The 17,556-nt window shown below is 40.6% G+C and overlaps 2 protein-coding genes across 5 annotated transcripts in view; both read left to right on the top strand.

Annotated features, from left to right (window-relative positions):
- The first annotated feature begins 204 nt into the window (after positions 1 to 204).
- LOC138195370 (rho GTPase-activating protein 19-like) lies at positions 205 to 9,339 on the top strand. Its single transcript, XM_069144711.1, has 11 exons — positions 205 to 284; positions 617 to 864; positions 1,676 to 1,756; positions 2,304 to 2,513; positions 2,615 to 2,841; positions 2,974 to 3,060; positions 6,046 to 6,111; positions 6,537 to 6,740; positions 6,839 to 6,934; positions 7,306 to 7,419; positions 8,014 to 9,339. The coding sequence occupies exons 1-11, from the start codon at positions 238 to 240 to the stop codon at positions 8,017 to 8,019; spliced, it is 1,386 nt and encodes a 461-aa protein (XP_069000812.1). The 5' UTR covers positions 205 to 237; the 3' UTR covers positions 8,020 to 9,339.
- Positions 9,340 to 12,895: 3,556 nt separating this feature from the next.
- slit1a (slit homolog 1a (Drosophila)) overlaps positions 12,896 to 17,556 on the top strand; it is a 90,451-nt gene continuing 85,790 nt past the window's right edge. For all 4 annotated transcript variants that reach the window (XM_069144710.1, XM_069144708.1, XM_069144709.1 and 1 more), the window contains exon 1: positions 12,896 to 13,535. In XM_069144710.1, the coding sequence (XP_069000811.1) occupies positions 13,327 to 13,535 (209 nt within the window). In that variant the 5' untranslated portion in view covers positions 12,896 to 13,326. The remainder of the gene's footprint in view (positions 13,536 to 17,556) is intronic.

Raw genomic sequence — 17,556 nt, 5'->3', positions numbered from 1 at the left:
AACAATAGGGCTTTCGAACCATCGGTGCTCGGGCCCTAAAACTCTGCTATTTGTAAAAAAAAATATATAGGCCTATGCAGTAGATTTAAAGGTAATAAGTAGGCTGTCAGGTGTACAAAGAGCTTCGCCCAAAACAACGTGCACACTCTTCAACGGTCGTGACGTACGTATATGTCGGCCAATCAGCACACGGGGGGGCGGGGCGACAGGGGAATCAGCGGAAGATTCAAAACGAAGATGGCGACTAAAAACGACCCCCAAAACAATCGCAAACTGGGCAGATGGTACGGACTTTTTTGTTGAATATGTCTTCAGAATAGGACGTTATAACGCTACGATACAACCTGTACTGTCCCGGGATGACTAGTGCTGTTTTCACCACTTTGTATTGTGACTTACGTTGCCAGTTAGCGCCAGCCCAACGTAGCTTAAATTAACCTAGCAACAATTGATGCTAATATTAGTTGTCGTTTATCCAATAATCCATATTACGGATCACTTTTGTCTGATTTAACTGGTACATTTTTTTTTTTAGCTTTATTAGTTCACTAAGTTTAAATATGATCTTCAGCTGACAGTATCTGTGTTTCTCTTCTTTCTTTTCTTTTTTTAACAGTGAGACAAAATGCAGCGTGTTCATCAGTCAAGCGAAGCCGAACCAGCCTGTCATCTTCAACCCGGACTTCTTTGTGGAGAAACTGAGACACGAGCAGCCGCAGACCTTCACGGATTTGTTGCTCAGCAATATTAGTCGACTCATTGATCTGCCTGGGGATGAGTTTGCCCAGCTGACGGGAGAGTCGGACCCGAGGGTCCCGTCCTCAAGTGTCTTTCTCCGCTCCTTCAGCTTCCTCAAACGCAAAGGTGACCGTGTTTAACCTTTGAAATAAACACTATCCTTTAGTGTTTAATCTTTGAAACCTCTCATAGCTCTTTATTATTCAACACTTTTGTCAGATCTGTAATGTAGCTCCGCTAGGATTGAAATTATTAGCTCGTGAATCAATCAACATATCATTTACCATCATCGAGTATTTGTTTGTGTCATTTTCATTATGAAACAAAACAAAAAAGCGCCACTCCCCCTGCCTCCCTATTTAAAATGAATAAATAGATTATATATCTATAATATAGACGGAGATTGTCTTTGAGATTTGGGCTGGTTGACATAACAGTTGAATGTTAATGTCATCACTTTGAGCTGTGGGAAACGACAAAGGACCATTTTAATTATTTTTTTTATTACGTTTATAATCAATAGTAAATCTTCAACTAAGGCCTATTTACTTAACTGATTAACATGCTCATAACTTTTGTCATTTCTGTGTTTTTTTTCCCCCCTATACTTTGACAAGCTAATGCCAATCTAATTTTCCAACAGCTAAGTAACCAGGGCATCATCACATTACTTTGCTCTGCCAGTTCAAACATATTCAGTTAAGTATTTCGTCATGACGCAGAGTCTAGAGTAAAAATCTCCACATCAGACATGCAGAGGGAAGACAGTCTTTTGAGTGTCTTGTCTATTTTAGGTTTATTTTCCAAAGTTGTCTTGTTGTCAGCATAATGTGGCCTTTAGCTCTTGTATATTGGGTAACATGTTGTTATACTGGAGTGCGACAGATTAAATGCAAAGGCTACAGACAATCTTACTGTGCTATTTGATGCCTTTCAGACAAAGGAGTAGTTTTTGGTGCACCGTTGACTGAAGAAGGGATAGCTCAGATCTATCAGCTCATTGAATACCTCAGTAAAAGTGAGTATCGCTTCATATGCCCGCATATCTTCTGACATGCTAAATACACTTTCATCCAAAGCGGTTTGTGATATCATGACTACATACATTTGCATGCTTGAACTGCCAGAAGCGACTTATCCCCGACTGTAACAGTTTATGTCAAAGACCCTTTCAACTCAAATTGCTTTAACGAACTCGGAAAATACTTTTATACTAATTTGTAAAAAAAAATTCAAAAAATATTTGTTCTCAAACTTTGTTAAAGAGCAAGGAATTAAGCATGAGGTCATGGTTTATTTCTAGAAAGCAATGATGTCATTCCCTGAAAGTGGACACTGGGAGCAAATGCTTACGTCAATAATTTATTTGAAAGCACTTTGCTCCTGCTGTCTCCCTCCTTCCATTTCATTCACTCCATATCGCTCCTCGCCTCTGTGTTTTTGCCTCCCTGTGTCTTATTCACTCTGTGTGTACCCGCCTACGCCCCCCCCCCCCCCCGCCCCGCCCCCTCCCCCGCCCCCGCCTCTTTGGATGTCGCTCTCCATCTTTCTCTCCCACCTCTTAGACCTTCATGTGGAGGGGCTGTTCCGTGTGCCAGGCCACAGCTTGCGGCAGGCAGCCCTGAGGGAGATGCTGAACACCGGGGCAGAGATAGATCTAGAGACAGGCGACTTCCACCCCAATGATGCAGCCACATTGCTCAAAGCGTACCTGGGAGAGCTGCCGGAGCCCCTGCTCACACACAGACACTATCATGCTCACCTGAAGATTGCAGGTGTTTGTTGACTTCGCACAGATTCTTGTCGTGACTCGAGATTAAATGACGTTCGGATCACTTTGCCCTGTTGTAATAATTCCTTTTTCTGCTGTGTCCAGAATTGACTTGCTTTGATGAAATGGGGGAAAAGACGAATGTAGCAGATAAGGAACGCCAGATTGAGGTGTTTCAGCTGCTTTTCATGCTGCTCCCGCCGGCCAACCGCACCTTGTTGAAGCTGCTGCTGGACTTGCTGTACCACACCGCTCGCAATCAGCACATCAACAAGATGTCTGCTATCAATTTAGCCACAATGTTCGCTCCACACATCATTTGGCCCAAAAATGTACGGAGCTAAAGTTCATTTTATTCTACCCTCCAACTCTCTTACATTTATATCAACTATGTTTGCAGTCAAGTCAACAATGACTAACAGTTTTCCTGAATTGCTGTTTTGTTTTTTGTTTTTTTATTGTAGGTGATGGCAAGTGATCTTCAGGGAAACATAGACAAGCTCAATAACGGCGTAGCATTCCTCATCAGGCACTCACAAAAACTGTTCAAGGTAAGCAGCTTCACAGTCGTCTTCTTTTGAATCAATTTCTTATTTCTAACTGTTGCTTTGAGTATTTATAAACTATCAACATAAGGTGTGAAGTTTAATGTCGTGTCAAAATAAAAGACAGGTGACCCGATAGCCGAGTGCTTCGGGAACACACCACATGGGCACAAATAATAAAATGAACTAGGTCTCCTATTCGATGTCATTTCAATAGATAAATATGCAGTGTTTCGCAACCAGGTTTTTAGGATGTTTTTTTTTTTTTTTAATTTAATGCTTATCTCTTTAATAAATGCACCTATTATGATAACTGCTGTTGTTGCCAGGGTTACAACACATTTGAATATGATTAATTTGCACGTGAAAGAAACATCAATCAAAGCTATTTAAATGTCCTGCAATCAACAACCTTTTTCATCCTGATGATTGATGAATGGTTTTGGGACATTGTGATGTTTATATTTGTTCTTCATGCTCGCTTGCTTCAGCGCATTCAGATTGCAATTCAAAAAAATATAATTTGGATTGGAGTAGGTTTACATATTATTATATATTTCGGACAGAAATAAGTAGGTGAGAGAGACGGCTCTTTTAACACACAGTGTCCAAACTTTTGGAAGTAACTGGACAGATTATCATACTTAATATGTTTTTAGAAAAATGTTGTCTTTGATACATAGCCAACAGCAGGTGTTTTGTTTCTCTCCTGTTGATTGTTTCCCAAGCTTTCACTGCATACAGCTTCAGCTCACTCTTGTTGTGAGGTCTCGCTGCCTTTTGTCTGGTCTTAAAGTAAAACGCATGGTCAGTCAGACGGATTTACTCCGCCAGTTAAATACAGCTCGCCTTTACCTTTAAAAGCTCTTTGGTTACTTTGGTGGTGTTTTTAGGATTGTTGTCGTGCTGAATGATGAAAACTCGTCCAGTGAGTTTTGATGCATGAGGCTGAATGTGAGTATACAGAGTGCTCCTGTCTGCATTCATCCTGTGGCTTCAGTCAGCAGTGAAATTATGTCCAGGGTGCCAGTTATTTTGGCAGCCTGACACACCTTAACCATAACAGATCTGTCACCATGTTTGACAGATAAACTGGTATGCTTTGGTCACAAGCTGGGTTTGTTTTCGCCACTCTTTTCTCTTTCTGTCAGTAGGGTTCTTTCTTGATGTTTGTGTCATCAGTCCGGTTGTGTATTGTGCTTTGAGGCTCATCACGAGTTTGCATGTTGTGGTGAGTCCTCTGATGTCACATTCATAAAGTGTTCTCTAGACCACTGACAAGAAAAATGGTAGCCTACATTCTTGAGGAGACTCTTGACTTGTGTGGTCATAAAGGTTTTTTTTGTTGTTTTGTTTTTCTTCACCATAGAAAATTATTTTCAGGTAATCCTTAAGACCCGTGCGCTTCAGAGTACTTGTTCATTTTTTTTTATTTTGCAGTGTGACTGATCGCGCCTGTGTTTTTTTTAGAATATACTCAACTGTTGCTTTTATATCACACTATGCATTATATGTCTCACATACAGTTCCTTCAACACTGCTTTGACAATACCTACTCAAATTAAAGCTGAGACCTGGAGTTAAATCCATTATTTGATTTCAAATAAGTTGTGCACAGAGTCTGAAAAGCAAAATGTGTACTTGTCCAAATAAATATCGTCTGGACTTGATTGTTCTTTATTCACTTTCATGTACAGCAAACTCAATGCACCCTTTAAAATGGAACATTGACAGCTTTGATTATAGACCTGCCAGCATTTCTATAGCTCAAGAACCGCAGGGGGGTAATTTTTACCACCTGCAGCAACAGTGTCAGCAGGCAAAGTGATGCAACGTGTAGGAAGCAGCTAAGTTGTTCCTTTTCATCATTTAAAAAAAAGAAAGAAAAAAGAGTAATATATGACAAAATACATATTTCAAATTCAGCTTTTTAGGCAAGGCAAGTTTATTTGTATAGCACATTTCAACAACAAGGCAATTAAAAGTGCTTCACATAAAACCATTTAAAGCATCAAAACATCTGGCAAAGGAAAAGCAAATTTAAAAACAATTAAGAACATTGATCGAAGCATTAAAAACAGTCATTAAAACATTAAACAAGCTAAAAAATAGAATAAAAGTTGTAGCGCAGTTTAAGAAATAAAATACAATAATAAAATGCAGGAAATTGATCAACATCCTTGAGTCTGGTTCAATTAAAGGCAGCAGCAAACAGAAAAGTCTTCAATCTTGATTTGAAGCAGCTGAGAGTCTCAGCAGACCTGCAGCTTTCTGGGAGTTTGTTCCAGATATGTGGAGCAGAAAAACTGAGGGGGTTCATTAATTCCACAATTTCTTTAGGCTATATAATTACAGATTGAAAAGGTCAAATATAGTTTAGAATTCCTCCAAACTGTTGGCTACAACAAACAAATAACAACAGTAAAATAAGTAACATATTAAACAATGTCATTATTGCTGAAGAAAAATACGTTTTTGTTTCTCAATCGACTGTTTATAAAAAAAAAATTAAAGTTCCTACTGACCCTGTCTGCCTCTGTCCTGGTCCTGTCTGTGTGCCTGTCATTCAGGGTGCGTATTAGAGCGTGCTGTGGCTGGTCCGGTCCCAGCAAGTGCGCAGCTGATTTAAAAAAAAAAAAAAAAATTACCCACCTTTGTGTGCAGCTAAATTATTAAAGAAAAGAGCGGATTATTTTGGGCAGCTTTCTAGCTTTCTCCTATCAAATCTAGCTCTCTTTAGCACATCAAATGGCAACCTGCGTGTTAATAGGCATCTAAACAATGGCTTTTGCCAAGCAACTGGACATGACCATGGCAAGTGGTTTCTATGAAGGGTAATAATAACCCTGCTGCAGTTTGAGGTGGAAATGGTAATTTATACCTTGAACTATTTAATATAATTGAATGCATAGAAATGGTGATGGTCAAAATTCATTGTTTACAATGGTCTTTCATCAGAGGATTTAATGCACATTTTTACTTTCATTGAAGGCACCTGTGTATATCAAAGAATACGCCCACTTACACTTCATAGGATCAAAAACTCTTCAGTCAAATGTAAGTGTTTTTGCTCTTCGTCTTCTATTTCTAACAACGTTTTTTCATTTTAAGAGGTGCAGTTAACTCTTCATTACATTTACTGATGAGGCTATTTTCAAAGTTCCCACAATGGCTCTTTGTCTTTGCTAACTTTTGAATCCAGTAACTTCAGCATATGGTTAATTTGACATACTTTATGTCTAAATACAGAACATGGAGAGGCTAGTATCTACCAACATTTAAAAGAATGATTTTCAAAGGACTCTGAAATAAAACTTAAGAAGTATTCAGATTTTAGAGCTATTTGTTTGTTGTTCACAAGTTTGAGTCACTCAACTGTACATGTTTTCTTGTCTCTGCTTCTTTTGAACAGCATTAGTTGTTTCAGCGAGATAACCGATTTTTGAAATATCTCGTCGTATGTTATGTCCAAACCTTTCTAGGGTGACTTGACGCTCTGTTCTGGGACCAAAGATGAGCCTGTTGCGGCGGTAACAGCTCCCTCCATGACAACAATCACAGGTGAGGTCAGCAGCACCGTCAAATCGTCAGAGACTCAGAGTTACACGGAGTCTGCCCTCAGAGAGCTGTACCAGCAGGTCAACAACATGCCCGAGTCGGCCAAAAAGAAGAAACTCATCAGACAGGTAGCGTCGTGCATCCATTGTGAGGAGAAAGAGCAGACAAACTTCTTTCATAAGTCTGATCTAACCAGCGCATAATGTGGTGTATTTGTTTTGTGTAGTTTGAAAAGCAGCCCGCGCTGACGCCTTCGTCCGACTCTCGGACAGCGTTCAGCAGGAAACACTGGCGCTCACGCTCTTTGGGTGGAATTATCAAGGTTTGTTGACAGTACTCCGGTGCTGATAGACGTTACTTATCAGGCCTTCATTTTATTACCAGCAATGCTATTATTCACTTTTTGGACTAGTAGAACAAAAACACATGTAAGCAAATATTCAAAGTTTTACGATAAAGGAAAGGTATTTTTGCAATCATCTTCTTTATAAGGCGTAAGTGCAGCAACAAACCGATTTTGGACACTGAATGAATGTAAAATCATTGTGGAGAGCAACAAAACTAATTCAATGACTTTTCCCAGACGTAATGGGTGTAGTTGCACCCCAGTGGACTTCTTGAGCAAGTTTTATCTGAAAGCTTCTTTTTCTTTTAATTGATCTGCTCAGTAATGAAGTTTTCTTTATATAACAGAGGAAAATGTTGGGAAGCCAAATATTGACAGAGAACGAAAACAGCACAATGCAGCCTCTTCCAGCCAGCTCCCCACCTGACGGGCTGGGAAGAGAAAACACCACCTGTGGAGTTGTGAGTATTGAGTTGTTCCACAAAAGATTGAATATATTTTATGAAAGAAGACTCACGATAACAACCTGCACCTCATGTAATATGGGCGCAATCAAATCGTCACTATTGAAGAACACCACTGACTGAAGTGGTCCTGTTGACAGCAACAGGTATATCCTGACACTACAATGTCAGGATGACCGACTGTTGCTTCTGGTACCACTGCAATGACTGGAAATAAACTTGGTCCAGTTGAAAGTCTTTAAACGTGGCAAAATTGTCGATTGATAATCCATGATTAGGATGTACATGTGTGGTGAAACACTTAAGTAGTTATTCTTTTTTTTTTTTTTAAACCATAACCAATTAAAATGTCACACTGAAATATTGGGACAGCATGATTCACTCCTAAAGCTGTCAACCACTGGTCACAGTTTTCCTCATTACTGGCTTGAAAAAGTTTTCTGGTACTTCAGCCCATCTGTCTGTGGTTCACCACAGTCACGTCTGGCTCAAAGTGCTTACTTTGCTAATGATGCCTGATGCCGGTGCTCAGTTGAAAAGACTGAACGTTACCTAATCTCTCTTCTCCCGCTTTCTCCTCCTCTCCTCCAGGATTAATTGTCTTTGAAAGAATGTGGTCCTCACAACTCGGGGAAACACGTGTCTGACTTTTATGTGAGAGTTATGAAAGCATCATCTTGAGGCTTTGACAGAAAAGAAACAGAATAATGCTTGATACAGGCTTTTTTTGATGCCATGTTTTGATCTGCTGTCTCTTTCTTTATTTGCACGTTTTCTTTCTTTTTTCCTAGATTTTTAATCTTAAGTTTTGAGTCTTCATGGTTAGTTAAAACGGCAAGAAATCCACCGAATATTTTAGCAGTCTAGTAAGTTTCTCTAAAACCAAAGGACATAAATGGAGGCAACAGCAAGGATGTGAACATGCTTTATTTTAGCTCAGTTTTCTACTTTCTAAGAGTTCCCTTATAAGTTATTCTTCTCTGATGCTCTGTACGCTCTGTACTGGTCCCATGTATTTGCACTTGTGAGTTTTAGGGTATTTAGCTTTATCGTTGACAGACCCAAGTTTGTTTAACTTTCTAAACTAATTGTATTTATTTTTCTGGATGTCTCAAGCCCTTGAATTCGCAGTATCAGATGTAGTGACAAAATGTGATATGCAGGTTTTCCTATTTAAGTCATAGCAAGTTAAGTTAGATTCAAACAGTCAATGCTGACCAATGTGAGGAATTCAGAGATGTGCCTTAAAGTGAATATGTCTCAAGTTACTGTTAAATAGAAGTTTTATTTAATATTATGATTTTTTTTTTTTTCTTTCCAAGAATGCTGAAATATAAAGAATTCATTCACATTGCAGTAAATACTAAGAATATGACAAATCTGAGGAAGGGAGATGGTGAGTGAAAGGACAAGCTTTCCTTCCACTTTAATGCCAACTGCGGGTGTCAACACTGATACTTTCACCTATATTTAAACTGCATCTTGGTTTTCTTGGTTTTTGTATTTTCGTTTTTCTCAGGTCGGCTTTATATGCAACATTGTATAGAGTTGTATAGCTTTATATATATATTTGTGTCTTTACAGTTAATCTGCAAGATTTTTTTATTATTTTTATTTTATTTCCATTTTTATCTTCTTTTATCCTTTTTCAGTGGGTGTTTGATTGCATCTGAAGGTTCGTTTTAAACTTACCTTCTATCGTGATTGATGTCCGGGAGGTTTTCTTTGGAGACTTTTTGCTACTACCACTTTAAAAAGTCTTGTTGTCTTACTCTTTCGGTAACATTCACTCTGCAAAGCTGTTACAATTTAACTACAATGTGACAATCGCTGTATGGTTAACTTAACTGACCATGTAAACAGATGATACTGGGGCTACTGTGAAACTGTGCAAACCATTATCATTAAAAGACATCAAGCTGCATTCCATAATTGTCTTTTTTTTTTCATTTGAAAAGTCGGAATATGTGCTATAGTGGGATGTAGACATAATTAAGAACATGTTTTCTGCATTTTTCTTTAATGAAAGTATGTTAATTTTAGTTCCTCTGCCCTTCCAGGGATTTCAGGGATGATGCTGTCTGCAGCTGTGCGATGCTGTTTTATCTGAAACCACAAGGTGATGCTCTTTAGTTGCAAATAATTAGTGAGCTGGAGAACCATTGAATTAGAGATGACAGTTTGAGACATTTGGTGTGGAAAAAAAAAAATCCAATTAACTACTCCTGTGTGGCACTTTATGTACATAATACACTAAGTAAGCATGCATATGAACACTCAAAATTGAGTAAAGTAAAAATATATAACTACCTAAAATACATTAGCCCAGTCACTCTAATGCATCCATTTCAATACTACCAATATATAATCTCTAAAGGACAAATGTTATTTACACTTATTTCTGAATTTGACCTCTGCCATCTTCAACTTTATATGTCCCCAATGTCCCTCGAGCAGTCAACAAAGTGCTTGTAAACTTTGTAGGTTATATTCATTGAAGCAAATATTAATTTAAATAAATTGAAATATGTTCTAGCCCTGTGAACAAGATCAGTAATTCAAAAGAAATATCCTGAAAGCTACCGAAGGGAGACAAAACTGTTGCAGAAAGTTCTGATTTCAAAAAGCGATTTGCACAAACTGAAGACATTTTATAGAGTTGGAGGGGGAGAGAGTGGAGAGTAAGAGTGAGGACTGCTTTCCACAATAGCAGGAATGTCTCAGTGTGTCATTATGGTGTCCATGTCAATGCATGCTTGGTATTGTAAGTATATGTTGTAAACATCTGTGAGAATGGGTCTGCTTTTTCTCGTGTTCTGTAAATATACAACACACAGCTTCCATGATAGGAAGAGTATTGTTTTACAGCTAAAACTCCAAAGGGGATTTATTTAGTGTTCCTGCCCCAAAATGAGCGCCATGACTGTAAAATGAGTCAGTCGTGCGGTAATTAACTTCACGTTATGTGGTGCACAAACATATATGTTAGTGGGTTTCTGTGTGGATGTGATTTTATTTTAAATATATGCACAAAAATTACTTTCAGAGGGAGCTAATTCTGTCCATATTAAAAAAAAAAAAAAAAAAAAAAACCGGTAACATAATTTGTGTTAAAAGGAAAACACAATTTAAAGTTAGGGCACTTTTCTAGACTCTGGCATAGTGTTGAAATTTTTCAAAAACCTTTGGACAGTGGAGGCATTTTTTTTTCCCCTTTTCTCTGGGGCACAGCTCTGTGAGAGTGAAATACAAATGACTGAAGTCTGAGACATGCTGTCCGCTTTCTATTTTCTTTCACTGTTTTTTTCAGTCAGTCACACAGGACCTAAAAGATTCATTCCTCCATTCAGCCACGAGCTTCATCTTAGTGAACATGTTTTTCCTTCCAACTTGGGTATGAGCTGTAGGAAATATTTATTAAACTCCACAGGCTTCAGGGGTGCTGTGAATTTTTTTAATTGGATTCTATTCCCCATTAATTGAAGTTCCTTATTTGAGTCACTTCTCAGTGAGGTCCTATGTTTTGCAAACTCTCCTCTGCCAGACAATTGTAATTGCTGCCATGTCCTCCCACGGCTTTGAGAGCAGCAGAATAATTCCTGTTGTGTATTTGTGTGCATTCCTATCACGGCTCTGTGCGAGCAGTGGGATGTCACCACCACCCCCATTACCACTAAACACCACCGTCTCCTCTTTAATTAGCCATTCATAGAGGGAAGATCTACACTGCACTGACGTTTTTACTGCGACAGATGGAGCTTTTTTTCTGAGGTGTGTATTGTGTGTGTACACCTGCATGCGCACACGCTGTATATGAACATATTCTGAGCTGGTCAAGCAACAAAGCAGACAGATGCACACAAACTCACTCCTGCATACATCTTCCCTGCCTGCCTCTTTTCCTCTTTGTATCTTTGACAGTTGAGTGAATGGGCTTCTAAGGTCTGCGTGATTTGCAGATGTTAATGTTGGGATGGATCCACCCCACAGAAAAGCCCTCTGTAGCATTAGACCAGAAACTCAGTGGCTCGAGTTGTGTGCAACCAGAGCTGAAGAAAGGTGAAGTGTCTGTTTGGCAATGTACCGCACTTGTACCAATGTACCACACATGTTTTTTTGTTTTTGTTTTGTTTTGCTTAGTAATTTTTCATTTAACCAATATTTTAAGATGTCACCATTTGTTTTATTGTGTGGATAACTGTGAACAATGCACTCTGGCCTGAACACGTAAAAATGAGAGCTCCGGTCATACGCACATCCAGAATACTGATTTGCAATTCCATGAAGTGCAAATCAATGTGCATTTGGAAAAGTTTCCTGAAAGCTACAATTACACTGTCAACAGTGGCTGAACCCTAATATACACACTGTTTTAACTAAATGTCAACCTTTGCAAAATAATATGTATTAAGAATTTTTTAAAAGTAAATAATGGCCTGCAGATGCTGCTTATCATTCAATTTTCCCCGCTCGACACAGCCCAGTTCATGTCTGTATGCTTTAAGTCGACTTTAGGGAACGCATGAAAATGGTTGGAACGCATGGTGATTAAGAGAGGGACTGTGTGCCAGCTACTCTCATAAATCCAAATAACAGAGGCAGGTATGATTGTGAGTGGAGCTGTTGTGTCTTTGCATTTGCATATACTTGGCTATCATGTCTACTCCTGTGCCTATGCTTAAAATATAGTGTTGACTTTTTATGGTGGTGGTCTGCCTCCCTAAGAGATTCATGATCTGTGGGGGTAAAATGAATGTGTATGTGTGTGCTTTTTTACCCCAGTTCTCTGCTGCAGCTTCTGTCTGTGTGGCCAAATTTGATGTACATGTAAAGACCCACATTTAGTGATTATTTATTCTAGCTTTTTGCCTCCCCGGACCGAGGTGTTGATTCCTCTCTTCCCCCAGTGGATTCTTCTTCGTTACATGTAGACACACACACACACACACACACACACACACACACACACACACATACACAGAGCCCCGTCTCCCTTTGGGCAGGGGTTATGCAGTGTCATGCGCATTAGGTCTCTAGGGATTCGCCTGGAGGCAAACCTGAGAGAAAAGAAGGACTGGAAGGAGTGGAAAAAAAAAAAAAAAAAAAAATAGATACTTGGAGTAGATTTGTATTGTGAATAGAGTCAAGGGACTCAAAAGGGGATCTCAGGAATGAGAGTGAGTTCAGGCAGGGTTCTGGGGGGGTGGAGGGGGGGGCTGGGCTGTTGTATGAGGAGGGAGAGGAGTGGGGGAGGAGAGGAGGGGTAGGGGTGGAGTCGGGGGCTCTGCTATTTGTAGATCCTTGTGATGGATGACTGGTGTGTGTGTGTGTGTGTGTGTGTGTGTGTGTGTGTGTGTGTGTGTGTGTGTGTGTAAGTGAGAGAGAGAGAGAGAGACAGAGAGAGAGAGAGAGAGAGAGAGAGAGAGAGAGAGCGACTGGCTTTTTTTTTTTTTCTTTCTGCTCTTTCCCTATTCCCTGTCTCTTCAGGCAAGCAGAGCAGAGCGGGACTGAGTGAGAGGAGGACAGAGACGCAGACGTGTGCAGACCAGAGCACACCAACTCCACAAAGACAAGAGAGGAGAAGAGTTTGCAAGGAGAACATAAGAGAAAAAAAGCAGCTTTTTATTTTTTATTTTTACATTAGCACACTGTGGTGGATATCAAACCTACATCAAAAGAAACCAAGAAGAACAAAAAGGATTTGTGTGACTTCACAGCTGAGAGGACAATATTAGCATTTGTCATAGTTTTTTTTTCTATTTATATTCACCTCATAAATAAAATTATTCTAGCGGACTTGTGAGGTGTAGCAGGACTCCTTGAAGCTGAGAAGCAGAGTGAGAAAGGTGGACAGAGACAAAGTAAAGGTTTGTTGAAGAAGAGCAGACTGCTGTGGTTGTGAATATGCCCATCAGAGGTAACTGTTTTGAGGCAGGCATGGGCAGGCTGGCAGGGCAGCCACTCTGGATGTGGGTGGTGATGCTCTCTGCCCTGATCATGGGCAATGCCAGTGCCTGCCCAGCCCTGTGTACCTGCAGTGGCACCACAGTGGACTGCCATGGACTGGCTCTCAAAACCATGCCAAGGAATATCCCTCGCACTACTGAGAGACTGTGAGTACCATCTCTACTCTACTTCCGTGTGTGTGTGTGTGTGTGTGTGTGTGTGTGTGTGTGTGTGTGTGTGTGTGTGTGTGTGTGTGTGTGTGTGTGTGTGTGTGTGTGTGTAAAAGGAAGTGTGTGTGTGAGTGTGAGTGTTTGTGTCCGTGATAGAGAAACGTCCTGTCTGTGTCCTGTTGTCTTCTGTTCTCACTGTTTTCATTCTGTCTTTTTGCTGAATTGTAGTAGTGCACATGACTTTGCTTAGACTGAAACAGAACAATAGCCCTGTCTGTGTGTGTGTGTGTGTGTGTGTGTGTGTGTGTGTGTGTGTGTGTGTGTGTGTGTGTGTGTGTGTGTGTGTGTGTGTGTGTGTGTGTGTGTGTGAGAAAGTCAAGTCAGCCAGCCAGTCACTCACTCACTGGCATTCCAGTCAGGTATAAATAGGCATGAGGGACTGGAAAGAGCAGGAGCAGATGTGTGCCTTTCACATGTGTCCATAATTTGCTTACCTACTTGCTGCATTTAGCTTTATACTTTTTTAAATTCCCGAAATCAAATGGACGGAGTCTCATTTTTGCCCCACTTTTTGAAATGACATAAATGTAAAGTTTTAAAAATAAAGTTTGACATAAAGTTGAAAGTCCTTACTTTCACTACTGCCTGCTTTGTGGTTAACTTAGATTCGGTTGTATTTAGGGATATGTTTCCCTCACTCATGTCATAAGTCCTGTCTGTACAGCACTGTGCCTCTCTTCATCTCTTTTCCTCCAACCCTGTCCCCCTTTTCACTTGTTTCCACTTCTGGGCCAACAAATCCCCTCTCCCGCCCTTGTCTCATGCCCCTGAACACTCACTTCACAAATTGTTAAATCATGTAGAAAATTAAGCAAATCTGCTACTTAAGTGAGTCTTGCACAAGGATCACGTAGCTGTCTTGTAAAACGGTGGGAGGATGGGAGACAGAGGGAGAGGTGAGGCATACGCTGGCTTGCAGAGTGGAGTTTCTGTCTTTTCTGACATTCCTCTGAAATATTCATCAGTAAATCAAAAGTGAGGAGTGCAAGGGGAAATAGATTGTTCTATTTCAGCTTTTAGAATATCAGTCCTGAATAAAACATGTGGTGGGAACGGTGGAGAGAAAGCCTGTGTCAGAGGCAGAATTGGCATAGTGGGAGCTGGCTGCATATTTTATGCTTTTCATATTTAATTTCGAAGAACACCTTTTTTTTTTTTTTTGCCTGACGGTCTGCATGTTTCCAGGCTGCATATGTGCACATGCTGGTTTAACAGTAAACCAGAGAGGAAACATGGTCATTTTGTGGTTTCCTTTTACATGAATGGCCATTCATGCTGGAAATATCCCCTGCCCCTCCACTCAAGAGCATTTTTGTGTTAAAAGTTGTTTGTGCATTCATAGGTCATGTACGGCTGAAGATCTTTTCGTTGTAGCATCTCTGGATCTGTTTGAGCACGTCTAGCGCACCCAGGATGCTGCATTTTAAACATGATGTGTATAAAGGTCATGTGTAATTTATGCCTGGGTCGTTGCCTTTTTTTTTTTTTCTTTGGGTGTGTGTGCATGTATTATCTTTGTGTGTGTAGGTCATGTAGAAGATAGCCAGTCTCTGCTGAGAGGTTGTACTTAACAACAGAGACTTTGCTTGGAGCAAAGTGGCCTGTTATATAGGGTGATTCATCAAGGTGATTGTGCACATCAGCACAGCCAGCCTGGCCCCACATGGTGGTCCCCTGTGCATAGCTAGATTTATGTATATGTATTTGGAAAATGTGGGGTTTTGTGAATGAAACTGTGCAACTGCCACCGGGGTCAAAAATGAATAATGAGTTAGGCAAGTTTTTATAATTGTTCCAGAAGTTGCTGACATTTCATTACCATGCAGTATTTGTAGACACCTTTTTTTTTATGTAGAAATGTGTTCAGGTTAAAAAAAAACAACATAAAGTCTGTCATGTTGTAAAGTGTACCCGCCAACCTTTAATGGAAAGAGTTGTAGTATAAGTGTTGGGCACTACAGAGGGCGAGAGCGACTTACAAATGATTGCACTTCATTTCACCTTGTCAGGCTGCTTTGCTAAATGATTATGGATGTTTGTGTGAATGCACATGTGTGTGTTTGGGCATGCAGAGTGATGCTTTACTGAGTGTGATAGAGAAATAGAGGGACGGGTTTTTGGAGAAAGTGGGTGTGTGTTTGGAGTCTGTTGAGACAGACAGCAGAATCCCATTTGCACTTGTCAGTGTGGGTTTGGATCAGGTCTGACCCCTGCGCTCCTCAGACCGAAGCCTGTAATGAAACTGTGAGCTCCACGTGTTAAAATCACACCCTGCTGTGTATGGTCCACTGGCCGCTCCCTCCCCCTCTCCTTCCTCTCTGCATCATCCTCTCTTACTATCTATTTTCTTGCCCATTTTTTTCCCTTCGCTGTTGTCCCTTTTTATTCATCTACTCTGGCGAAATATTACAATAAAATGGTAATCACACTGATATCAGGCTACATCGAGAGAAAATCAGCATCTATAAAGCTGATCAAAGTGACACACACAGTAAAACTCGCTTGTTTAGCTTTTTGTTGGACAGGTATCAAGCTACCCGATTTTGTCTTCCTAACAGCCCGGCTGTTCAGATTAAGTGTGTGTCTCATCTGTGAATGAGTTGATTTGAAGATGGGGAGGAGCTGTGTGTCTTTAGTGTGTGTGCCTTCATCTAATTGCAAAAAGCCAGTGTACAGATGACATATTTTCTGTGCCAGAAAATACCTTGCACTGAGATTCAGGGGCATGTTGGAGCTCTTCCAGAATAGAGGAGGTGGAGGCTGCACACCATATGTGTGTGTGTGTGTGTGTGTGTGTGTGTGTGTGTGTGTGTGTGTGTGTGTGTGTGTGTGTGTGTGTGTGTGTGTGTGTGTGTGTGTGTGTGTGTGTGTTTGTGTGTCTGTTGTGCATGCCTGGATAAATCTGATGTTCACTTTGGTTTATTCATAAACTTCAGCATGCGCCTCCATATGTGTATGTGCATGCGTGCAGTGAATAAGTAACGGTAGATGAAAACATATGAGGGTTTGTAGTGGTTGAAGATGAAGGGCTCAGTCGCTTCGATACCCGTGTTTATGTTTTTTGGGGGGTAGGAGGTGGGAGGTGTGTGTGTCTGCATGTGCCAGGGAATGCCTGCAGTGTTTTTGGCACTAGCACATAGCTGGTACAACTGACAGCTCACCAGCCACCTGATCCATAATTTACCCTGACAAGACTGAACAGAGCCTGCCCACTACCTGCCAACTCCGGCTATGTGACGAGAGTGGAAAGAGCAAGATGGGAAAAGACAAAGAAATGGGGTGAGGGGTGGAGCGGGGGAGTGGTGGAGGGGGGGGGGGGGTCAGTAGGATGAGAAGATCCATCAAAGCAAGGCTGGCATAGTAACTGTAGTGGTAATCACAGTGGAGTGAAGAGAGGTGTAGCTCAACCACAAAGCTAATGAATGAATAAACAAGATTATGTTATTTATTATGAGCGGTAAAAAGGGTCGAAACCCAGAGGCAGGCTGAATTTCATTCAGGTCCTTACTACAGTCTGATATATCCATCCTCGTAGCTGGTAATCCCGTGAGGAGTGATAATGCCTGGAATGAAGATCATTCAGAGAATGTTTATGCACAGTGGAGCTTTGTGAAATTACAGGCCTGGGACTAACCTAGTTCAATTTACTGCCTGTGCAACACAGCTGTGGTCTTTTCCGTTGTGCTGAATAATGAGGCGAATGCCATCTCCTTCTATAGCTGCCTTTTGAGTTTAGTATTTCTTGAGCTGTCTTGTCTTCTGCCTGTCAATGTGTGTGGTAATATACATGCAGGGATTACAGTCCATAGTTCCTCCTGTGGTACTCTGCTGTTTTCATTTTCCATTGGGCCCTGAGCATTTAGTCACCTTTTTACATTTTACATACATGTACAGTCAGTGTGTTACTTGTCTAAGCAGAGTGATGGCTGACTGCTTCGCAGCCAGCTGCTGTGTGTTG

The sequence above is a fragment of the Embiotoca jacksoni genome, unplaced genomic scaffold, assembly GCF_022577435.1.
Source record: "Embiotoca jacksoni isolate LCO1_2020_lvr unplaced genomic scaffold, fEmbJac1.0.p SCAF_12, whole genome shotgun sequence".
Classification (NCBI taxonomy): Eukaryota; Metazoa; Chordata; class Actinopteri; family Embiotocidae; genus Embiotoca; species Embiotoca jacksoni.
Note: the sequence above shows the minus strand (reverse complement) of the source record. Positions and strands in the feature narration are given on the sequence as shown.